The 26,579-nt window shown below is 38.2% G+C and overlaps 1 protein-coding gene across 3 annotated transcripts in view; it reads left to right on the top strand.

Annotated features, from left to right (window-relative positions):
- The window catches only part of LOC121471979 (solute carrier family 22 member 9-like), a 41,454-nt gene that overhangs the window by 6,310 nt on the left and 8,565 nt on the right, over positions 1-26,579 (top strand). For all 3 annotated transcript variants that reach the window (XR_005982741.1, XM_041722916.1, XM_041722915.1), the window contains exons 4-6: positions 13,665-13,819; positions 13,912-14,080; positions 14,826-14,949. Coding sequence is in view for 2 of the 3 variants with exons in the window: in XM_041722916.1 (XP_041578850.1) it covers positions 13,665-13,819; positions 13,912-14,080; positions 14,826-14,949 (448 nt within the window). In the remaining variant the exon portion in view is untranslated. The remainder of the gene's footprint in view (positions 1-13,664; positions 13,820-13,911; positions 14,081-14,825; positions 14,950-26,579) is intronic.

Raw genomic sequence — 26,579 nt, 5'->3', positions numbered from 1 at the left:
CCACCAGCACGTCCGCCTAAGCCAATGCCGACCCAATACAGATTGGAATTCCTACAGGTTAGAGCTCTCAGAGAATATGCGCACAAAAGGTGGAAAAAGTTGAGTCACTCACCACGCGTGAAACCCTCCAGATGGGGTCCTAGGGGTCTCTCGGATCCCAGACGAGCCCCCAAATGTTGTGCCCAGATTACATATCCAAGAAACCACCAAGGAGCCGACACCAATGCAAACACACGAGGGTTTATTTACAAGCTCGAGCTTGGGTCCAAGTACACCCGATACAGCAGAGCAGGGACTTGGACCCCGAGGTGGGTTACAGCTGAGTTTTTTATAGGCTGGTCTAGGGGATTTTCAGAAAGGATGGAAGAATTTCTCAAGTTCTGTTTACATTCTGATATGGGGCTTTCAAGGGCATTGAGTTCTGTTCTCATTCTAATATGGGACTTTCTGCCACTGGCTTGGGCTGTTGTCTTTCTGATATGGGATTCCCTGCCGAGGACATTGAGGACATTCTGCAGTTTTTCCCATAAAGTTCAGCTCTTATTCCCAGGGGCCTAAGATGGCTGTACTTGTGCTGATGCTAAACTTTAGGTGGGATGGCCTTAATTTTTCTTGGCCTCCACAAATGTAGCTTGTAAAGTGTTCAGAGCCAGAGTCCATTTCTAACAGTTCCATAACACAGAACCACCCACTTACAGAAATAAAAATAAAACCATATATCTCTGGCTGATTCATTTTTTGAAAAGGGTGCCAAGATCATTCAGTTGGTAAAATATAGCCCCTTCAACAAATGGTGCTGTAACAACTGGATATCCACATGCAAAATAAAAAGTTGGATCCTTACCTAAAGCCATAGTAAATATTACCAAATGGATTAATTGTTGTGCCCAGGATTGCGAATCCAAGAAACCACCAAGGAGCCGACACCAATACAAACACACGAGGGTTTATTACAAGCTCGAGCTTGGGTCCAAGTATATCCGACACAGCGGAGCAGGGATTTGGACCCCGAGACTAAGAGGCGTAGCAGCTTTATAGGGGCCAGTGGCCAATGGGATACGCAGAAAGTTGCACAGTCATGTCGGTCCACACGCAGGTGGCCAATTAAATTACATCTTACCCTATAGTATCCATTTGAGCTGGCCTATTACTTTGGTCAGAATTGGTGTGCAGTTTTGGTGGGCACAAGGCAGGGTTATATTGTTATGAGCCAATTTCCGATTAGGGTGTGCCCAGTGGCTTGACTAGGGTGGGGAAGTGCCTTAAGCAATAAGCAGGTCATGTGGGGGTGATACAGGTGGTGGTGGGTGTAGCACAAAATGGAGTTGGTCATGCTCTGCTTATCCAAGGGTAGGGGATTTTTGTTAAATTTCCTGGGTTCCACATTGATGACTTAAATACAAGAGCTAAGACCATAAAACTCTTCAAAGAAAATCGAGGATGAATCTATATGACTTTGGGTTCGGCAATGAATTCTTTGATATGTCACCAAAAGCATGAGTGACAAAAAAAATCGATGGATTGGTCTTCATCAAAAATTAAAAACTTTTGTACATCAAAGCACATTATCAAGAAAGTGAAATGATAACCTATATAATGAGAGAAAATATTTGTAAATTATATGTAAGCCATAAAAATAGGCAAATAGACCAATGAAATGGGTTTAATATTCAGAATATATAAAGAATTTCCACTCTCAACAACAGAAAGACAAAAAAGAAACCCCAATTTTTAAATGAACAAAGGACTTCAATGTACATTTCTTTAAAAAAGACATACAAATATCTTCTCCCATTCTGTAGGTTGTCTTTTTTTTTTTAATTAATTTTTATTGGTGTTCAATTTACCATCATACAGAAAAACACCCAGTGCTCATCCTGTCAAGTGTCCACCTCAGTGCCCGTCACCCATTCCCCTCCAACACCCGCCCTCCTCCCCTTCCACCACCCCTAGTTCGTTTCCCCGAGTTAGGAGTCTTTATGTTCTGTCTCCCTTCCTGATATTTCCCAACATTTCTTTTCCCTTCCTTTATATTCCCTTTCACTATTATTTATATTCCCCAAATGAATGAGAACATACACTGTTTGTCCTTCTCCGATTGACTTACTTCACTCAGCATAATACCCTCCAGTTCCATCCACGTTGAAGCAAATGGTGGGTATTTGTCGTTTCTAATGGCTGAGGAATATTCCATTGTATACATAAACCACATCTTCTTTATCCATTCATCTTTCGATGGACACCGAGGCTCCTTCCACAGTTTGGCTATTGTGGCCATTGCTGATAGAAACACCGGGGTGCAGGTGTCCCGACGTTTCATTGCATCTGAATCTTTGGGGTAAATCCCCGACAGTGCAATTGCTGGGTCGTAGGGCAGGTCTATTTTTAACTCTCTGAGGAACCTCCACACAGTTTTCCAGAGTGGCTGCACCAGTTCACATTCCCACCAACAGTGTAAGAGGGTTCCCTTTTCTCCACATCCTCTCCAACATTTGTGGTTTCCTGCCTTGTTAATTTTCCCCATTCTCACTGGTGTGAGGTGGTATCTCATTGTGGTTTTGATTTGTATTTCCCTGATGGCAAGTGATGCAGAGCATTTTCTCATGTGCATGTTGGCCATGTCCATGTCTTCCTCTGTGAGATTTCTCTTCATGTCTTTTGCCCATTTCATGATTGGATTGTTTGTTTCTTTGGTGTTGAGTTTAATAAGTTCTTTATAGATTTTGGAAACTAGCCCTTTATCTGATATGTCGTTTGCAAATATCTTCTCCCATCTGTAGGTTGTCTTTTAGTTTTGTTGACTGTATCCTTTGCTGTGCAAAAGCTTCTTATCTTGATGAAGTCCCAATAGTTCATTTTTGCTTTTGTTTCTTTTGCCTTCGTGGATGTATCTTGCAAGAAGTTACTGTGGCCGAGTTCAAATAGGGTGTTGCCTGTGTTCTCTTCTATGATTTTGATGGACTCTTGTCTCATATTTAGATCTTTCATCCATTTTGAGTTTATCTTTGTGTCTGGTGCAAGAGAGTGGTCTAGTTTCATTCTTCTGCATGTGGATGTCCAATTTTCCCAACACCATTTATTGAAGAGACTGTCTTTCTTCCAATGGATAGTCTTTCCTCCTTTATCGAATATTAGTTGACCATAAAGTTCAGGGTCCACTTCTGGGTTCTCTATTCTGTTCCATTGATCTATGTGTCTGTTTTTGTGCCAGTACCACACTGTCTTGATGACCACAGCTTTGTAGTACAGCCTGAAATCTGGCATTGTGATGCCCCCAGATATGGTTTTCTTTTTTAAAATTCCCCTGGCTATTCGGGGTCTTTTCTGATTCCACACAAATCTTAAAATAATTTGTTCTAACTCTCTGAAGAAAGTCCATGGTATTTTGATAGGGATTGCATTAAACGTGTAAATTGCCCTGGGTAACATTGACATTTTCACAATATTAATTCTGCCAATCTGGAAAACTGTGTGGAGGTTCCTCAAAGAGTTAAAAATAGACCTGCCCTACGACCCAGCAATTGCACTGTTGGGGATTTACCCCAAAGATTCAGATGCAATGAAACACCGGGACACCTGCACCCCAATGTTTATAGCAGCAGTGTCCACAATAGCCAAAATGTGGAGGGAGCCTCGGTGTCCATCGAAATATGAATAGATAAAGAAGATGTGGTTTATGTATACAATGGAATATTCCTCAGCCATTAGAAATGACAAATACCCACCATTTGCTTCAACGTGGATGGAACTACGTGGATGGAACTGGAGGGTATTATGCTGAGTGAAGTAAGTCAATCGGAGAAGGACAAACAGTGTATGTTCTCATTCATTTGGGGAATATAAATAAGAGTGAAAGGGAATATAAGGGAAGGGAGAAGAAATGTGTGGGAAATATCAGAAAGGGAGACAGAACATAAAGACTCCTAACTCTGGGAAACGAACTAGGGGTGGAGGAAGGGGAGGGGGGTGGGGGTGAATGGGTGATGGGCACTGAGGGGGGCACTTGATGGGATGAGCACTGGGTGTTAGTCTGTATGTTGGTAAATTGAACACCAATAAAAAATAAATTTATTTAAAAAAATAAAAATAAAAAAATAAAAAAGACATACAAATGGTACATAAGCACGTGAAAAAAATGCTCAACATCATGATATTGAAAACAATGTAAGTCAAAGCCACAGTGAAATACCACTTCATACCTACTAGAGTGGCTATAATACAACAAAACAAGATGGGAAATAACATGCATTCACAGGGGTGTAGAGAAATTCGAAGTAAGCTGACAGGAAGATAAGATGGTGTCACCACTATGAAAAATATTTTGGAAATTCTTCAAAAAATTAAGTGCAGAGAAACCATTTGGCCTAACAATTCCATTGCTAGGTATAAAACTAAAAGAATTGAAAAAGGAACTCAAACAGATATTTACAGATATGGATGAACCATGAAACATTATGCAGAGTGAACTAAGATAAACAAAACAGGACAAATATTATATTCACTTATATGAAATATTTAGAATAGGCTGATTCATAGAGAAAAAGATAGAGATATCAGAGGGTAGGGAAAAGAGGACTGGAACATTATTGCCTAATGGACACACAATTTCTGTTGAGGATTTTGAAGTTTTGGCAGTGGATAGTGGCGATGGTTACACAGCATTGTGAATGTAACTAATGCCAGTGGAAATGGCATTAGTTAAATATGGTGAAATGGCTAATTAAATTTTCATATTATACTGCAATGAAAAAGGAACAAAATCAAGGGAATTAGAAGACAAGTCACACACCAGGAAAAAATATACTTGCAAAAAGGGTTGTTATCCAAAATAAAATCTTTAAAATTCAACAGTAAGAAAACAAACAACCCAATTAAAAAATGAGCAAAAGACTTGAATAGACACCAAAGAAGTTATACAGATAGCAAATAAACATACATATATATGGTATTAGGGAATTGCAAATTAAAACAACAATGTGATACCACTACACACCTATTAAAATAGCAAAAAACTAAAGCACTGTCAACATAAATGCCGGTGGAAATGTGGAACAACAGGAATTTTCATTCATTGCTGATAGGTATGCAAAATTGTACAGTGACTTCTGAAGTTTCTTAAAACATTTTTTCCTTTAAAAATGTACTTATATTTATTTTTAATTGAGGGGCAATTAACATATAGCATTATGTTAGTTTAAGGTGTATAGCATAATGATTTGCTATTTGTATGTATTGTGAAATGATCACCATGATAAGTCTCATTAACATCTGTCACCAAACACAGTTACAGAAGTTTCTTTCCTTGTGAGGTGTACTGTTAATATCTATCCTCAGGAATTTTCAAATATGCAATACAGTATTATTAACCAGAATCTCCATGCCGTAAGTCACATTTCCAGGACTTACTTATTTTATTGTTAGAGGTTTATACCTTTTGACTTCCTTCACTCATTTTTCCCACCCACCCCCACCCACCATTCTGTTCTCTGTATCTACAAGCTTGGTTTTTGTTGTTGTTGTTTCCTTGTTTTGTTTTTTAGATTCCATATATTAATGAGATCATAGGGTATTTGTCTTTCTCTGTCAGACTTCTTCCCCTTAGCATAATACCCTCACAGTCCATCCATATAATTGCAAATAGCAAGATTTTTTTTGTGTGTGGCTAAATAGTATTCCATTGTATGTGTGTGTATATAAGTGTGTGTGTGTGTGTGTGTGTGTGTGTGTGTGTGTGTGTGTGTGTATGCCACATCTTTATCCATTCAACCATTGATGGACACTTAGGTTGTTTCCACATTTTGACTATTGTAACAATGCTACATCTCATTCTTTTTTTAGCTGCTATGGCAGCTCATTGTACAGAAACTATGTTTTCTTTCTTTTTTTAATTTCAAGTTAAAATTTTTTTTATTTAAATTCAACTTAGTTAACATATAGTATAATCTTAGTTTCAGAGGTAGAACTTAGTGATTGATCAGTTGCATATAACACCCAGTTCTCATTACAACATCAAGTGCCCTCCTTAGTGCCCATCATCCAGTTACCCCATTGACCTCTCCTCCAGCAAGCCTCAGTTTGTTCTTTATAGTTAAGGGTCTCTTATGGTTTGCCATCCTCTCTGTTTTTATCTTAGTTTATTTTTCCTTCCCTTCTCCTATATTCATCTATTTTGTTTCTTAAATTCCACATATGGGTGAGTGGTATTTATTGTTCTCTGACTTATTTTGCTCAGCATAATACTCTCTAGTTCCACCCACATCCTTGCAAATGGCAAGATTTCATTCTTTTTGATGGCTGAGTAATATTATATATATATATATATATATATATATATATATATATATATATATACCACATCTTCCTTAACCATTCATCTGGGGGATCCCTGGGTGGCTCAGCAGTTTAGCACCTGCCTTTCAGCCCAGGGTGTGATCCTGAAGTCCCAGGATCGGGTCCCACATTGGGCTCCCTGCATGGAGCCTGCTTCTCCATTTGCCTGTGTCTCTGCCTCTCTCTCTCTCTCTCTCTCTCTCATGAATAAATGAATAAAATCTTTAAAAAAAACATTCATCTGTTGATGGAAATCTGGGCTCTTTCCATATTTTGGCTATTGTGGACATTGCTGCTATGAACATGGCAGTTTACATGTGCCCCTTCAAATCACTATGTTTGTACCCTTTGGATAAATACCTAGAAGTGAAATTGCTGGGTTATAGGGTAGGTCTAGTTTGAACTTTTTGAGGAATCTCCATACTGTTTTCCAGAGTGGCCATACCAGTTTGCATTCCCACCAACAGTGTAAGAGGGTTCCCCTTTCTCTGCATCCTCGCCATCATCTGTTATTTACTGACTTGTTCATTTTAGCCAATCGGACCAATGTGAAGTGGTATCTTATTGTGGTTTTGATTTGTATTTTCCTGATGTCAAGTGATATTGAACATTTTTTTCATGTGTGTGTTGGCCATCTGTATGTCTTCTTTGGAGAAATATCTGTTCACATCTTCTGCCCATTGCTTGGCTGGATTTTTTGTTTGTTTGTTTTGGAGGTGTTGAATTTGATAAATTCTTTATAGATTCTGGAACTAGCCCTTTATCTGATATGTCATTTGTGAATATCTTCTCCCATTCCATAGGTTGCCTTTTAGGTTTGTTGAATTTCCTTTGCTGAGCAAAAGCTTTTTATCTTGATGAAGTTCCGATAGTTATTTTTGCTTTTGTTTCCCTTGCTTTTAAAGATGTGTCTAGTAAGAGGTTGTTGCAGCCAAGGTCAAAGAGTTTGCTCCCTATGTTCTTCTCTACGATTTTGTTGGATTCCTGCCTCACATTTAGGTCTTTCATCCACTTTGAGCTTGTTTTGTGTATGGTGGAAGAAAGTGGTCCAGTTTCATTCTTCTACATGTGGCTGTCCAATTTTCTCAACATCATTTGTTGAAGAGACTGTTTTATCAAAGATTAGTTATTGAGAGTCCATTTCTGGGTTCTCTATTCTGTTCCATTGATCTATGTGTCTGTTTTTGGGCCAGTACCACACTGTCTTGATGATTACAGCTTTATCATATAGCTTGAAGTCTGGAATTGTGATGTCTCCAGCTTTAGTTTTCTTTTTTAACATTACTTTGGTTACTTGGGTTCTTTTCTGGTTACATACAAATTTTAGGATTGTTTCAGCTCTGTGAAAAATGTAAATGGTGTTTTGATAAGAATTGCATTGAATGTGTAGTATAGATTGCTTTGGGTAGCATAGACATTTTAATAATATTTGTTCTTCCAACCCATGACCATGGAATGTTTTGAATGTCCACTCATCACTAACCTCAGCAGTCAGACAACAAAAATGAATAAAAGGCATCCAAATTGGCAAAGAAGTCAAACTTTCACTCTTTGCAGACAACATGATATTCTATGTAGAAAACTCAAAAGACTCCACAAAAAAAATTGCTAGAACTGATACAGGAGTTCAGCAAAGCCACGGGATATAAAATCAACACACAAAAGTCAGTTGGATGTCTAAATACTTACAATGAGGCAGAAGAAAGAGAAATCCAGGAATTGATCTTATTTACAATTGCACCAAAAATCATAAGATACCTAGGAATAAGCATAACCAAAGAGGTAAAGAATCTACTTTGAAAACTGTAGAACAGTTATGCAAGAAATTGAAGAAGACACCAAGAAATGATTTCAAGTTTTTATTTAAATTCTAGTTAGTTAACATATATGGTAAAATTGGTTTCAGGCATAGAATTTAGTGATGCATCACTTACATATAATATCCAGTGCTCATCACAGCAAGTGCCCTCCTTAATACCCATCTCCTGTGAAATGTACCTCAATGTAAGCTATGGACTTTGGGGGATAATGATGTATCACTGTAGGCTCATTGTGTCAAAAAGTCTCTTTTGATACAAGATATTGATAGGTGGGGACTGTGCATGCATGCGGGCAATATATATTGGAAATCTCTATATTTTCTGCTCAATGTTGCATCCAACTTAAAATTGCTCTAAAAAAAGAAACACAAAAATAAAGGAAGAAAAATAGGAATATGTGGTTCATAAAGCCTAAAATGATAACCATTTGGCTTTTTACAGGAACTATTTGCTGCCTCCTGGTGTAATAGCATTCCTGGGCTCTTTCCTCGTTTTCTTAAATCATTATTTCTCTCTGTTCTTCACCTTCCACAATTTCCATTAATCTGTCTTCAAACAGTCTCTCTCTTGTGTCCACATGATTGTTAAGTCCATTCAGTGAATTTTTGAATTAGAAACCACTTTTTCACTCCTGAATTTCAATAACTTTGGTTTACCTGTGTTGCTATCTCTCTGAGAATACCTGTTTCTAAGCTGTGAATTTCATTTATCAAAATCGTAGTTTAAAAAAAAATCGTAGTTTATTTATGTCTTTGAGAATAGTTATATTACCACTTTAAAATCCTTGTTGGTTAATTCCAAACTTTGTCTCCTCTCAGCAGAAGATCTGAAATATTTCCATAGTCTAGAGAATGGAATTCCGTTTTCTTGGTTCATCACACAGCAGGATACTATGAATTATATCTTAAATATTATAAATATTAAGTTGTGAAGATTCTATTTTCCATTATACTCATCAGTAGTACTGAGTCCATTTTAGCAAATAATTTTCAAGCCTTGGACTAAACTAAAATCTATTTCTCATATAGAAGCTCCAACCTCAGGTCAGATCTCTGTCTATAGTTGACTTGCTTTGAGCAAGATAACTACCTTAGCAACACGATCACAATTTTCTTATGCTAAGGGTACATTTGTCTGATCTTAGACCTATTCAACATCACTTTCTGGAATCCCTTCCCTTTAAATATCCAATGCAATACCCCATCTTCTATTTTTTTTTAATTTTTTTAGAGACCAATCATCCCATTTGCTGGTACATTTTTGGTTTAATTGTTAATAACATTCCTTCTTGGTCTCAAAAGTACCCTATTGAAGATGAAAAATTTATGTTCACCCTATTTATTCCTGACTGCAAAAGAAAGGAGAAGACCTATGTTTCAGGGTTTGGAGTAAAGTGATGAAGAAAAATGGTACTCTCAGTACCATAGAGTACAAGCTTGTCTCCTTATGGCTCTTTACCCATTGGCAACATCGTTCCTTCCCTATTCCTGCCTCATTTTGAAAGGGTGCTCAAAGCCACCAGCAAATAAGATACAAATATGTACTTTTTTAACCTTTTGTTATTTTCTGACAAAAAATTTGCTTATGGTAAAAAAAAGTGAGAACATAGATAAAAATACTTTTTACATCATTCATAATTCACATTCTATACTGATCTAGAATCTTCAAAAGGCAATGTCATGAGAAAAATACATGGAGAAATCATTCTAGATTTTGAAAGGTTCACAAAAACACAAAAATCATATGGGATGTGTAACTACCAGAGCATAGATGGGAAAAAGAAAACTAACATCTAGAAAGACTTTTGGAGGACCTTTTTGGTAACTTGAATGTCATCTGATAGCTAGTAGGGAATTATTGTTAGTTTTCTTTTTTTTATTTTTATTTATTTATTTTTTATTTATGATAGTCACAGAGAGAGAAAGAGAGAGGCAGAGACGTAGGCAGAGGGAGAAGCAGGCTCCATGCACCGGGAGCCCGATGTGGGATTCGATCCCAGGTCTCCAGGATCGCGCCCTGGGCCAAAGGCAGGCGCCAAACCGCTGCGCCACCCGGGGATCCCCTATTGTTAGTTTTCTTAGGTGTGATGATAGAATTGTAATCATATAAGGAACTACTTATATTCTTTTTTAAAAAAATATTTTTGTTTATTTGAGAGAGAGAGAGAGTAGGGAAAGGGGCAGAGGGAGAGAGAGAATCTCCAGCAGATTCTGTGCTGAGCATGGAGTCCACCATGGGCCTTGATCTTGAGACCTGAGATCATGAGCTGAGTCGAAATCAAGAATCAGATGCTTAACTGACTGAGCCACCCAGGCACCCCTAGAAATGACTTGTATTCTTCATACATGTATGCTAAAAAAAATTAGGAGTGATGTGTCATGTAGTCTGTAATTGCCATTCAGATGGTTCAACAGAAAAGAGTTTGTGTGGGTGTGTGTGTGTGTGTTCACACAGGCAAAGAAATAAAGCAAATATAGCAAAATGCTATCTAGTGAGGAATCTGCTTGAGATTTATAGCAATTTTCATTAAAGTATTTATTTAAACTTTCATATTTGACAATTTTCAAAATAAAGAGCTAAGAACAAGTCCACTTGAGTGGGAGCCAACACTGTTATATTTATATCCATCGCAAATATATGTTTTCAGTAAAATTGGTAAAAATGTATATGTAATTTTGAAATCTCTTTATACACATGTTTACAGTTCTACATCACATTTTATTTTCAAATAAAAAAAATCTTTTTAGACAGAGTTGGGGTAGGCAAAGGAAGAGGAAGAAAGAGAATCTTAAGCAGGTTCCACACCTAGCATGGACCGTGACTCAGGGCTTGATCTCAGGACTCTGAGATCACAACCTGAGCCAAAATCAAAAGTAGGACACCTAATTGACTGAGCCACCCAGGTGCCCATTAAATAAAATATTTTTTCAAATAAATTTGAGAAACCTATACCAAAAAAGAAGTACATATAATATCTTTCCTAATTCTCTTCATCAAACACAATTATTCAAACATTAACGTGTTAGCCAAGGTAGCTAGTTACTGTAAGAACCCAAGAATCGTAATTGGTGATTTTAATAAAATCATGATTCTCACTGTCCTCAGTTTGGTGTGGGTCATGTGGCCCTCATCCTCTAGGCAGTGGCTCAGGGAACCACACATCCATTGTATAACTTTTTAATATACATGTTTTTTGTTTCCAGCCATATTGTCAGAAAAAATGAGCAGGATTCAAGTGGACGTTATATGGACAGGCCTGGAAGTGGCCTTGGCCACTTCTGTCCTTAGTCCATGGTCAGAGTACAGACATGTGGCTCTAACTTAAATATAAGGCTGGGAAGAGTAATCTTCCTCTGCATCCGGAAAAAAAAAAAAAAAAAAAGCAATGGTGAACATAGAGCCAAACTGCATAATTAATAACCGATAAAACAATAGTCTTTATATTTTGCACAGCACAAATTTCTCTTCCTTTGAATATCAAACCACTGATGGGGTTGAATTATCATACTCATTTCATGAGACAGTGTCCTCATTAATTTGGCCATAAATTCCTTTCATGTATGTATGTTTTTGTTTCATTTTTTTTCCTGATGCCCCAATCCCATTTCCTTCTTCCCAATAGGGATCAATGCATTGACTATGTTTCTTTAAATTGATATGTGTTTTTACAAAAGAAATGACATTGTTTGGTTTACATATATTTTAATTCACATATTTATGTAAATGTATTATCTCATTATTTTTCTTTTGTACACCCACTGCTATGATTTTGAGGTATATACATATTCCTATGTGTACTTTTAGTTCATTCTTCTAATTGCTGCATGGTGCTCCACAGTGAAGATCCATTACAATGCATCTAATCCATTTTTTGGTGATGGACAACCAGATTGTTACCAAATGCCTACCACTCTAAATATCACTGCATTTTAAAGATTTTTATTGTGTTTATTTATTTGAGAGAGAGATCACACAAGCACGGTAAGAGGAGAAGCAGTCTCCCCATTGAGCAGGGAGCCCAATGTGGTGTTTGATCCGGGGGTTCGGGGATCATGACCTGAGCCAAAGGTAGATATAATTGACTGAGCCACCCAGACACCTGGAGAAGATATTTTTTTTTTAAGATTTTATTTATCTTTCATGAGAGACAGAGAGAGGCAGAGACACAGGCAGAGGGAGGAGCAGGCTCCATGCAGGGAGCCCGATGCGGGACTTGATCCCAGGAGCTCGGGATCCTGTCCTGAGCCAAAGGCAGATGCCCAACCGCTGAGCCACCCAGGCGTCCCTGGAGAAGATATTTTTAGAAAGGAAGGAGGAGCCAAGTGGGGAGTCTACTTCTCTGGCTCCCCTTCCATCTCCCTCTGCCTCTGCTTGCTCTTTCACTCTTCTCTCTCAAATAGATAAAATAAAATAAAATAAAAATACCTTCTGCTTTTCTGTTTCTTTTTTTAAAAATTTATTTATTTATTCATGATAGACATAGAGAGAGAGGCAGAGACATAGGCAGAGGGAGAAGCAGGCTCCATGCAGGGAGCCCGATGTGGGACTCGATTCCAGGACTCCAGGATCGCGCCCTGGGCCAAAGGCAGGCGCCAAACCGCTGAGCCACCCAGGGATCCTCTCCTTTTCTGTTTCTTTATGCTCATCTTGCCTAATCCTTTCCTCTGAGAACTTACTGTAACCTCTCTGAGCTGTGGCTTCCTTCTATCTTATTTCAGGGAAACATTGTTCACGGCCTATAAAGCCAAATTTAGCAGAGAAGGACTCTAATGCAACCCATCAGCAACTTTCATGTATTGTTCCTTGGATGTTCCTTTCATAGAGTTTATCTATGACCTGCATGGCCTCAGAGCCTCAAGTACAGATTTAGATCTTGTCTTAGTCAGCTCAGGCTACCACAATAAAACACCAGCTGGCTTAAAGGCAGCTGTCTTCTTGGTATAGCCTCACATGGCAGAAAGATAAGGAGAGCAATCTCTTTACTTTGGTGCCTCTTCTTATAAGAACATTAACACCATCCTAAGGACCCCACTCTCATGACCTCATATAAACCTAATTACCTCCCTCAAAGTCCATCTCCAAATACCATTTCACTGGGTATTAGAGAGTCAATATAGGAATTGGAGGGAGGGGAAAGGACACAAATTGGTTCATAGCAGCCCCCTCATGTTCTAGACACTGCATAGACTCTACTGAGTTACATGCATGCGTTAGTACAAGGGACATTTGTGATGTGATAAAATTTCCAGTATTGCAACCTGTCTTGGGCAGCTTCGGTTGGTCTCAAAGATCTGGTAACAGACTGGGGAAGAAGCTTTGTTATACTCAGCATCTGTTCACTAACAGAAAGGTTGCTTCTGGGACGATCTCCTGTTGACTACTTGTTGATTCTTTGAAGTTTCAAGGGCAAAGTTTCACTTATTAAAACATGCCCTAAATTTCAAAGTGTGCCTTCTTTTAGTAATTTTTGTATCGGATTGCTATTCCCACGTCTAACGTGTTCCCATTCCTCAGGTTGGGGAGGAGGTTAGTTCTCAGGTGGTGTTACCTCCAGCTGGCCATTGCTGACACCTGCGCAGCCTTTGCTCCCACCTTCGTCATTTACTGTGTGCTCCGCATCTTGGCTGGCTGTTCTACCGTGACCATCATGACAAATACTATTATGTTGTGTAAGTAAACACTTTGGATCTTTAACATTTTCCAAGCTGTGACTCTGACATTCCAACTTTGGAGTCAAGATCCTGTTTGTGTTTTCTTTCAGTTGTAGAATGGACAGAACCCCGACTGCAAGCCATGGCAATAGTAGTGGCTATCTGTGCCGCTTGTGTGGGACAGATGACCCTGGGAGGACTGGCTTTTGCCATTCGAGACTGGCACACCCTTCAGCTAGTGGTTTCTGTACCATTATTTGTCTTTTTTCTTTTCTCAAGGTATAATCTTTCTTTTTTCCTTTGTCTTAGAGGATCCTGGGATCCAAGATACATGGAATCAGGTTCTAAGAATTCTGTTTGGTTCTTAGGTAACACTTGAGCACATGTTCTCCTAATAAGTGTCCTATGTACAATTCAAGAAGCTGAACAGGTAGGGTTGCCAGATAATATCAAGGACACTCAGTTAGATTTGATTTTCAGGTCAATGACAAACTTTTTGGTATAATGTTGCAAATATTTCATGGAGTATAGCTATACTAAAAATTATTCATAGTTTATGTGAAATTTCTATTTATCTGAGAGTTCTGTATTTTTATTTGCTAGCCTGATAAAACACAGGATGTCTCATTCAAGTGAAATTTCAAATAAACAGTAAATATTTTTCAGTGTAAGTAGGTCCAAAACATTGCACGAGACATAGTTTCACTCAAGAATTACTCATATTCACTGTTTATCTAAATCCAGATTTAACTAGGCACACTATCTTTATTTGCCAAACCTGGCAATAGTCCCCTGAATAAGAGTCAAGGGACAATATGACTCCTGCTCTATATTGCCAGTCGTGAAAATGTGCTGCATAGAGAGGTCATCCTCCCAGTTTTCTAGTGGTACAAGAGAGCATAAATTTATATTTTCTGGTATAACAAAACAAGAGGTAGTTATTAGAGGGGAGGAGAGAGGCATTTCAGGACAAAGAGCATGGGCATGTGAAAGACTTGGCTCCACCTCTGTCTTCTTTGATCAGGTGGCTGGCAGAGTCTGCTCGGTGGCTGATTATCACCAACAAACCTGAGGAGGGCTTAAGGGTACTTAGAAAAGCTGCACACAGGAATGGAAGGAAGAATGCTGGAGAAGCCCTCACCATGGAGGTAAGCAGGAAAAGGAGCTGGTTATGGGATGTAGGGAACACGTGACATGACATAAGCACTCATTGGTATCAACAAGGTGAATAAAGGGTGGGATGGAGGTCTGGCTACAGATCTTACCTCATTGTCTTGGTTCTCAATGGCTGTCCACATTGTCTGGGTTAATATAAAGAGAGAATACCCTGTTACTGGGAGCCGAACACAGATAATTTTACTCAACAGGATCAGATAGCTCTCAGTGTTGACGATTGTAAAGATTGTTTATTTGTTAGAGAAAGTAACAAAAGTGAATCCATTTCTCTCCATTAATATTCTTTTTTAAAAAAATAAGAAAGACTTTATTATTTTATTTATTTATTTTATTCCATTAATATTCTGATGGCCTTTTTCCAGGATAGTAAGACCAGTAGAAGGGAGGTTTAGTGACAACACAGAATAGAACATGTTAACTTGGGCGTACACTCTTTCATTAATGGTATTTATTGAGTGCTCCCGGGGGTGGGCCACTACTGTTCCTTACAGGAAATATGGCATTGGCCACAACAGTACATGTCTTTGCTTTGTGGAGTTTACATTCTACTTATTACAAGTTCCAAAAGCGTGACTGAGTGGAAATGCCTCAGAGATGTCTTTTTTTCCCCTACCCTGGGTCTGGAAGGCAGATATTGCTGTGAATCATTAAGTAAACCATATATCATGTCATGAACATATAAATTATTTATTAAAAAATTATAACATTCCAGTCATGGTGCTTGATCCTGAATAGTAGTATAGGTCAGTTGTGTTTCAAGAAACTTTAGTATTAATAAGAGAAAAATCAAGATGTCTTAAAGTTAATACATATTATGAAACCTATTTTCTTAAATTTTTAACTGTACAATACAGTTTCATTAAGTACAGTGATCTGTAAATCTTCCTTGACTAAAACTCTGTACTCCTTGAACAGCAATCTCTCAAATCCCTTGTCCCTATTCCTTGGTAACCACCTTTCTATTTATTGTTTTATTATTTTAATATTTTATATACTTCATATAAGTGGAATTGTGCAGTATTTTGTCCAGTGATTGCCTTATTTCAGTTAACAAAATGTCCCTGAGATTCATCTGTTGTAGCATATAGCAGGATTTCCTCTGTTTATGGATAATATTCTGTTGTGTGTATATGCCACATTTCTCTACCCATTCATCCACTGATGGACATTTAGTTTGTTTTCATTGGTTTAGCTATGGTGATTAGTATTGCAGGGAACACGTATATGCAAATATCTTAAGATCCTGTTTTTGATTCTTTGGGGTATATAACCAGAAATGGTACTGCCAGGTTGTGTGGTATTTATATTGTTAGCTTTTCTGTTTGGAATGATAGGCGGATGGAAAGAATTCTAAAAGAGGGAAAATCATCTACCCTTATTTAATTGGAAAAGGAGAAGATTAGGATCTAGACGGTCAAAGAGGAATAATAAAATATTTCTGGAACATATTCAATGGCACATCTGAAGGATTTTTCTTAAAACAACTTTGTGCAGGTGATGAATCACTAAATTCTACCCCTGAAACTAATAATACATATATGTTAACTAATCTGAACTTAAATAAAATCTAAAAAAATCCAACTTCATTGATGTATGATTGACATACAAGAGCTGTGCAGATTTAATGTATACAAGTTGATGAATCTGATATAACCAAACAACATCACAACCCATGCAATAAACATATCCATCACCTCCTAAAGCTTTCTCATGCCCTTTTTATTCATTATTTTTGTGGTAAAACTTAATATAAGACCTACTAATAGCAAATTTTCAATATATAGTGTAGTATTTGTACACTGTAAGATCAGTCTTCAGTTCATTCTTTTACATGTAAATATCTAGTTTTCCACAACACTATTTTATTGAAGACACTAGCCTGTCCCCACTGTGAATTTCTGGCACCAGTGTCCAAGATCAAGTAACCACATATGCTGAGTTTATTGCTGTTTTGCTTCATTGGGATACATGTCTGGGTTTATACCAGTACATCTCTTGGTGACTGTAGCTTTGTAATATACTTTGACACCAGAACATGGTGTCAAACATGTCAACATCTACCCCTTTGTTTCTGTTCAAGAATGCTTTGATTGTTAAGGATTTTCTGTGTTTCCATATGAATTTTAGGATTGCCTTTTCTCTCTTTTTTTGAGGAATAATTGACACAAAACATTACATCACAACATAGTGATTCAACAATTCTATACATTCTACTGTGCTCACCACAAGTATTGCTACTATCTGTCACCATGCAATGCTAGTACAACACCATTGACTATATTCCCGTGCTACGCTTTTCTACTTCATGACTTTTTCACTCTGTAACTGGAAGCCTATACCTCCCACTCCACTTCATCCATTTTGCCCATCCCCTCACCTCCCACCCCTCTGGTAACCATGTTTGTTCTATGTATTTATTGATCTGTTTCTGCTTTTTGTTTTGTTTTTTAGATTCCACATATAAGTGAAATCACTTACCATGATATCCTATAGATCCACCCATTTTGCCACAAATGGCAAGATCTCACTCTTTTTTATGGATGAGTAATATTCCATTATATATATATATACACACATATATACTTTATATACATACATATATATTATACACATACCATATCTTCTTTATCCATTTATCTGTCAGTGGACATTTATGTTGCTTCCATATCTTGTCTATTGTAAATAATGCTGCAATAAACATAGGGGTGCATATATTTTTTTGAATTAGTGTTTTTGTTTTTCTTGGGTAAATATCGAGTAGTGAAATTACTGGATCACATGGTATTTCAATTTTTAATTTTTTAAAAAGATTTATTTATTTATTTTAGAGAGAGTGTGCACATGTGAGTGGGGGCAGGGGCAGAGTCAGAGGGAGGGGGAGAGAAATCCTCAAGCACTCTCTGCTGAATATAGAACCCAACTCTGGGCTGGATCTCAGGACCCTGAGATCATGATCTGAGTTGAAATTAAGAGTGGGATGCTCAACTGACTAAGCCACCCAGGTATACCTCTCTATTTTTAATTTTGAGGAAGCTCCTTGCTGTTTTCCGCACCAATTTACATTTCCACCATGTTACATATTTTTATTGAACTGTTCCTTTTAATATTAGGTAATGTCCTTCTCTGTCTTTTGTTACAGACTTAAAAAAAAAAAGTTTTTGTTTATTCATGAAAAACACAGAGAGAGACAGAGACAGAGACAGAGGGAGAAGTAGGCTCCCTGCAGGGAGCCTGATATGGGACTCGATCCCAGGATCCTGGGATCATGACTTAAGCCAAAGGCAGATGCTCAATCACCAGGCCACCCAGGCGCCCCTACAGTCTATGTTTTAAAGTCTATTTTGTCTGATATGAGTATTGCTACCGGAGCTTTTATTTTTCTTTCAATTTGCATGGAATATCTTTTTCCATCCTTTCACTTTCTGTTTGTATGTGTCCTTAGGTCTGAAGTGAGCCTCTTATAGACAGCATATGGATGGGTCTTGTTGTTGTTTTTTTTTTTAAGATTTTACTTATTTATTTATTCATGAGAGACAGAGAGAGAGAGGCAGAGACACAGGCAGAGGGAGAAGCAGGCTCCATGCAGGGAGCCGGATGCAGGACCCAATCCCGGGTCTCCAGGATCACGCCCTGGGCAGAAGGCAGGCGCTAAACCGCTGAGCCACCCAGGGATCCCCCTGGGTCTTGTTTTTTTGTTTTTTTAATATTTTTTTCTTTATTTATTTATGATAGTCACAGAGAGAGAGAGAGAGAGAGAGGCAGAGACACAGGCAGAAGGAGAAGCAGGCTCCATGCACTGGGAGCCCAACATGGGACTCGATCCCGGGTCTCCAGGATCGCGCCCTGGGCCAAAGGCAGGCGCCAAACCACTGCGCCACCCAGGGATCCCCTGGGTCTTGTTTTTTAATCCATTCTGCCACCTCATGTCTTTTGATTGGAACATTTAGACCATTTACATTTAAATGGTAAACACTACCTTTACTGTATGTTTGCTTTTACTCATGAAATATTTTTCCTTCCAGAATTTTCTCACTTCTATTTTTTTAAAGATTTTATTTATTTATTCATGAGAGACACAGAGAGAGAAAGAGAGAGGCAGAGACACAGGCAGAGGGAGAAGCAGGCTCCATGCAGGGAGCCCGATGTGGAACTCAATCCCGGGACCCCCGGGTCATGCCCTGGGCCAAAGGCAGACACTCAACTGCTGAGCCACCCAGGCATCCCAAATTTTCTCACTTCTAATTATATCCTTTTCTTTTCTACCTAAAGAAGTCTCTTTAACATTTCTCACAAGGCTAGTTTAGTGGTGGTGAACTTTCATTCTTTTAAAGATGTATTTATTTATTTATTTGAGAGAGAGAGTACATGCATGCACAGAGGGGGAGGGGCAGAGGGAGAGGGAAAGAGAATCTTAAGCAGACTCTGTGCTGAGCAGAGTTCCATGTGGGGCTCAATCTCATGACCCTGTGATCATGACCTGAACGAAAACCAAAAATCAGATGCTTAACCGAATATGCCACTCAGGTGGCTTAGTGGTGATGAACTTTTAAAACTTTTGTTTGAAAATAAATAAATAAATAAATAAATAAAACTTTTGTTTGTCTGGGAAACTCTATCTCTCCTTCCATTCTGAATGGTAATCTTGCTGATTAAAGTATTCTTGGTTGTAGGTTTTTTTTCTTTTCAGCACTTTGAATCTATCATGTCACTCCCTTCTGGCCTGCAAAGTTTCTTTTCTTTTCTTTTTTTTTTGAAGATTTTATTTATTTATTCATGATAGACACAGAGAAGTAGAGGCAGAGACATTGGCAGAGGGAGAAGCAGGCTTCCTGTAAGGAGCCTGATGTGGGACTCCGTTCCAGGATCCCAGGATCACGACCTGAGCCAAAGGCAGATGCTCAACCACTGAGCCACCCAGGTGCCCCAGGCCTTCAAAGTTTCTGATGAAAAATCACCTCATAATCTTATGGGATTTCCCTGTCACGTAACTAGTAGATTCTCTCTTGCTGCTTTTAAAATTCACTATCTTTAATCTTTGGCATTTTAATTATTATGTATCATGGTGTGGAATTCCTTGAGTTCATTGTATTTGGGGCTCTCTGTGTTTCCTAACTTAGATGAGTGTTTCTTTCTGTAGGGTAGGGAATTTCTCAGCTATTATTTCTTCATATAAGTTTTCTGCTCCTTCCTTTCTCTCCTTTTCTGGGATCCCTATCATGTGAATGTTTATTTGCTTGATGTTATTCAAGAGATCCCATAAGATATCCTCATTTTTAAAAATTCTTTTTTAATTTTTGCTGTTAAGCTTGGGTGTTTTCACTCAAGCTTTGGATATTTTCCAGATCACTAATATGTTCTTCTGCATCTTCCAATCTTTTGTTGATTCCCTATAGTGTCTTTTTCATTTCAGTTCTTGTGTTCTTTAACTCTGACTGGAAGGAGTTCCAGCAGCTCTTCTACCATTTGGCAGAGTTGTAGGGCTTAACTTTTTATATTTCATGTGCTCTTTTTAGAATTTTTAAAAATATTTTATTTATTGATTTATTGGAGAGAGAGAGAGAGCAGGGGCAGGAGCAGAGGGAGAGGGAGAAGCAGACTCCCTGCTGAGCAAGGAGCCTGATGTGGGGCTCAATCCCAGGACTCTGAGATCATGACCTGAGCCAAAGGCAGACCCTCAACCAACTGAGCCACCCAGGCACCCCTCACATGCTCTTTTAAATTGGCTTTTCCCCCCCTGTGCCCCAGGGAAGACAAGTCTGCTCAGTCTCACTGCAGTTTATAGCGTCCAAGGTGGGGGTCCCTTTGTTATTGTATCTCCATCTCTCTTGCCATTTTCTGTGTGGTCTTTCTATCTTTTCTTGAGTAGGAGCTGTTCAGTCAGCCCTCAGTTCTTCAGGATGACTTTCTCCATGAGTAGGTATAGATCAGTGTGTCCTATGGAGGAGGTGAGTTCAGGGTCTTCCTATGTTGCCACCCTGGACTGGAGCTCCAGATTAGTTTTCTTCTTTTTTTTTTTTTTTTCTTTTAAAAATATTTATTTGATGCTTCATTCTGCAAAGGATTTGATGATTAAAAAAAGTATTTGATGATTTATAACATTCACAAATGTGAATCACTTGTGAGGAAAATAAAAATCAAAATTTTTAAAATATTAAGACTGTAGAAAGAATAACACCAATGCATAAATGAATATGTATATTCTATATGTATATATATGTGTCCATATATTATATAGCTATCTGTGTATATATACATATATGTATATGAACATATATATATTCTCCAATGTAGATGATTGGAGACAGTCGTATATATTCATAGACAATATTCATCAATATATTTTGAATCCATACAACCATTTCTCAACTCTACTGCTACCATTACACTCCACATCCTTCTTCCCTCTGGCCTAGCTTCTTTCCCACCTCCACTGTTGCCCCATTCTCATCCCTTGCTCAGAAAGTAGTCAGAGTGGAGCACCTGGGTGGCTCATTTGGCTAAGCATCCAACTCTTGGTTTTGGCTTAGGTTGTGATCTCAGCGTCCTGAGATCCAGCCCCACATCAGGCTCCATGCTTAGTGAGGAATCTGCTGGAGATTCTCTCCCTCTGTGCCCCTCCCCACACTTGTGCATGCTCTCTGTCTCTCTCTCTAAAAATAAATACATCTTTAGGGGGGAAAAAAACACAAAGGAAACAGCCAGAGGATACTTTAGAAACAGAAGCCTGGTTCTGAAAAGCACCCCTGCTGCTCCTGCTTAACATCCTCTACAGGTTTCCTCTTGCATTTAGGATAAAAGTCAATGTCCTTCAATATGTCCCACTAAGCTTTTTGTGGTGTGATGCTGACAGCTTTTAGTGGCCATTGTTGATTTTGAGCTGTCCATTTGTACTTCCTAATTGCAACCTAGTTTTCTTTTAGGGAATGAATCACCTCTTTCCCATTGGATACAGTCTGGTGGAACCATCAGTCAGGCGCTGTCTTTTCCTAGGCATGAGGCAAGATTTTTTTCAAGCATGTCTTAAGATCAAGGCCAATAGATGCTCCAGGAATGTGAGTTGAGGGACAGAAGTGAAAGTTGGTTAAAGGTGATTTATCCAGGAGGCGAGTAACTATATCTGGCCATTCTTACCACAAGACTCTTTCTGGCCTTCCTGCTCCCTAGTGCTTTGAAGATTCCTGAATCCTGCCTATTTGAAAGCCTTTCCGTCAATTCAGGATTGTTTTTTCCCCATTTCTGTAAAGAATGCCATTTAGATTTTTATAGAGATTATATTAAATCTATAGATCATTGGGGGTTCTATGAGTATTTTAACACTAGTAATTCTTTTAGTCCATGAACATAGGATATCTTTCCTTTTTTTTTTTTCATGTGTCTGCTTTAATTTCTTTCTTCAGTGCTTATAATTTTCAGTATACTAGTCTTTTATTCCTTTGCTAAGTTTATTCCGTAAGGACCTTATTGTTTTGAAGCTAAATTTGTAAACCAAATTTTTTAAAGTAGGCTCCATCCCCAGCATGGGGCCCAGTGTGGGGCCTGAATTCTCTCTCTCTTTTTTTTTATTGATCACCAAAATTTTATTGGTAAGCAAAATTCTATAGGTAATGCATCTCTTAGTGATAAGTAAGTGCAGGAGAACAAAACTTTTGTTATAGGTATGTCACTTAGTTTTTCGAACTTCTAGCACATTGTGGTGCCTGAATTCTCAACCCTGAGATCAAGACTCGAGCTGAGACCAAGAGTTAGATGCTTAACTGACAGCCACCCAGGTACCCCAGCAGGATTGTTTCTTTAATTTAATTTTCAGATAGTTCGTTGCTGGTATATAGCAATGCAACTAATTTCTCTATTTTGATTCTGTATTCTAAAGCTTTACTGAATTCATTTATTAATTCTAACAATATTTTGAAGGCTTCTTTAGAGTTTTCTACATATAAGATCATGTCATCGGCCAACAGAGATAATTTTACTTCTTCCCTTTGGATTTTGATGCCTTCTATTTCTTTTTCTTATCTGATTGTTCTGCTAGGACTTTCCAATCCTATGTTGAATTAAAGTGTCATTCTTGTCTAGTTCCAGATCTTAGAATAAAAGCTTTCAGTTTTCCACCATGGAGTATACTCTTGCCTGGGGGCTTTTCATATATGGCTTTTAAGATAAGTTCCTTTAATACCGTATTTCTTGACAGTTTTTAAAATCATGGATGTGTGTTGAATCCTGTCAGATGCTTTTTTACATCTATTTAGATGATCATATGGTTTCTACCTTCATTCTGTTAATGTGGGGCATCACTTTTTAAATTTGCTTATGTTGAATTTTGAATTATCCTTGCATTCCAGGAGTAAATCCCACTGAGTCATGGTAGACAGTGTGCTGTTGAAGTTGGTTACTAATACGTGGTTGATAATTTTTTCACCTTTGTTCATCAGGGATATTGGCCTATTTCTTTTCTTATGATGTTTTTGTCTGACTTTGGTATCAGAGTCATACTACCTTCATAAAACAAATTTGTTAGTGCTTCCTCTTACTCTGTTTTTTGGGAAAGTTTGAGAAGGACCAGTGTTCATAATTTAAATGTTTGATAGGCTAGAATTCACCTGAGAAGCCATCTGGTATTAGGCTTTTATTTCTGGGCTACTTTATTTTCTTTTTAAATTCTAGTTGGTTAACATACAGTTCAATATTGGTTTCAGGAGTAGAGTTCAGTAGTTCATCATTTACATATAACAGCCAGTGCTCATCATAGTACCCTCCTTAATACCCATCTATCCCATCTCCCTCCCACCTCCCTCCATGAACTCTGTTTGTTCTGTATAGTTAAGAATCTCCCATGTTTTGTTTCCCCCTCTCAAATGTTCATCCATTGTTTCTTAAATTCCACATATGAGTAAAATCATATGTGAATGGATAGAGAAGATATGGTCTATGTATACAACGGAGTATTACTCAGCCTTTTGAAATGACAAATACTCACCATTTGCTTCAACGTGGATGGAAGTGGAGGGTGAGTGAAATAAGTCAATCGGAGAAGAACAAACATTATATGGTCTCATTCATTTGGGGAATATAAATATTACCGAAAGGGAATAAAGGGAAAGGAGAGAAATGAGTGGGAAATATCAGAGAGGGTGACAGAACATGAGAGACACCTAACTCTGGGAAACAAACAAGGGGTGGTGGAAAGGGAGGCGGGCGGGGGGTTGGGGTGACTGGGTGATGGGGACTGAGGGGGGCACTTGATGGGATGAGCACTGGGTGTTACACTATATGTTGGAAAATTGAACTCCAATAAAAAAAATTTTTTAAATCATATGGTATTTGTCTTTCTCTGATTGACTTATTTGCTTAGCATAATACACTCTAGCTCCATCCACATCATTGCAAATGGCAAGATTTCATTCTTGTGATGGATTTTCATTTCTTTTTGATGGCTTTTCATTTCTTTTTGATGGCTAATATTGCATTACATATACAGGATATATATATATGTGTGTATATATATATATATATATATATATATATATATATATATATATATCACATCTTTATCCATTCATCAGTTGATGGGTTTTGGGGCTCTTTCCATAGTTTAGCTATTGTTGATAATGCTGCTATAAACAACAGGGTGCATGTACTTCTTTGAATGTGTGTTTTTGCATCCTTTGGATAAATACCTAGTAGTGCAATTGCTGAATTATCGGGTACTTCTATTTTTAGCTTTTTTTAAAAAATATTTTATTTATTCATGAGAGACACAGAGAAAGAGAGAGAGGTAGAGACACAGGCAGAGGGAGAAGCAGGCTCCATGCAGGGAGCCCAATGCAGGGACCCTGATCACACCCCGGGCCAAAGGCAGGTGCCAAACTGCTGAGCCACCCAGAGATCCCCTATTTTTAGCTTTTTGAGGACTATCCATACTGTTTTCCTGAGTCACTGCACCAGTTTGCGTTCCTGCCAACAATGCAAGAGGGTTCCCCTTCTCCATATCCTCACCAACATCTGTTGTCTCCTGTGTTATTAATTTTAGCCATTCTGAAAGGTGTGAAGTGGTATCTCATCATAGTTCTGATTTGTATTTCCCTGATGATGAGTGAGGTTGAGCATCTTTTCATGTGTCTGTTAGCCAAGGGTGTCATTTTTGGAAAAATGTCTTTTGTCCATTTCTTAGCTGGATTATTTGTTTTTTTGGGTGTTCAGTTTACTAAGTTCTTTATAGATTAGATACTAATACTTTTTCAGACATGCTATTTGCAAATATTTCCTCTGGGATATTTTTTCATTACGGTTTTAATCTTATTTATCTTTGGTCTCTTCAGGTTTTCTATATATTCTTGATTCAGTTTTGCGTGTATGTTTCTAGGAATTTATCTATTTCTTCTCAGTTGTCCACTTTGTTGGTATATAATTGTTTATTATAGTCCCTTGTGATCTTTTTCATTTCTTTGGCATCCATTGTAATGTCTTCTCTTTCATTTCTGATTTTGAATTTTCTCTCCTTTTTTTTCCATGGTCAGTCTAGCTAAAAGTTTGTTAATTTTGTTCATCCTTTAAAAAAAAACCCAGCTCATTCATCAATTCTCCCTCACCCCAATAATTCTTCATAGCCTTGTACTGGTGTTTGTGCATTTGAAGAAGCAGTCACCTCTTCTAGTCTTCACAATCTGGCTTTGGCAGGAAAAGCCCTTCACTAGTCATCTTGGCTGGAGATTATGGGTATGCCAGTTAGCAGGGTTCCCAGTAGGACTGCTGTCTGGGTCCATGGATTTGTGGACCATTTGACAGGGTCTGCAGGTATGTCCACGGCCAGGTTCATGAACAGACAGGCCAGGTTACAGGCTTGATAAAACCTCTTTGAAGTAAAGCAAGGGTGGAATGTGAATACCAAGGAGGAAGACATAAGCCAGATTGCAGACATGCAGGAACTGAATGCTACTTGAAATTAGTTGTATTTGAAATAGGCCTTACAGGTTAAGGTAGAACTAGCCAGGTTTAAATCAAGTAGGCATATGATGAGAGCAATCCAAATGACTGCAAAGGGGCCAAGCCAGTAGTGTGCTAGTAAATGTTTAGCACCTAACATTATAGGAGGGGGAAAATATCCACATATCTCAAATTTGTGGTGATTATCAATTTCTGTAGTATGAATACTACCACCATTGCCAGTAAAAGCCACCAACATAGCAACTACTTTACAAACGAAACATTTAACAAAGGGCTTTTGTGAATTTGTACATGCGCATTCCAGGACACCAATAGGCTGTTTCATGCATTTTACCCAGCATGGTGTTATGATTGGTACTACAAATAGTTCTTTGAAGTTTTTTTTATCCCTACCAAAGGACAGAGAGAAAAGATGCATTTAAAAAAGCAAAGATCCAGCAGTCTCCCATTTGAATATAGGCCTCCTCTTCCTTGAATAAGAATTTTACCCGGTAGGAGGAGCTCCTTGAGTTCCCATTAATGACCTGACATCACCTCCCTAACTTTTTCTGGAAATGCTACTCACATGTCTGCTTGCTTAGCAAAAATGAATGGCCAATGTGAAATAACCTCAGTGTCTCCCAAACATTTATTCCGATACTGGATGTGATTTGAGGCCAGT

The sequence above is a fragment of the Vulpes lagopus genome, chromosome 11 (assembly GCF_018345385.1).
Source record: "Vulpes lagopus strain Blue_001 chromosome 11, ASM1834538v1, whole genome shotgun sequence".
Lineage (NCBI taxonomy): Eukaryota > Metazoa > Chordata > Mammalia > Carnivora > Canidae > Vulpes > Vulpes lagopus.
The sequence above is the reverse complement of the archived record's forward strand: the minus strand, read 5'-3'. Positions and strand labels throughout refer to the sequence as shown.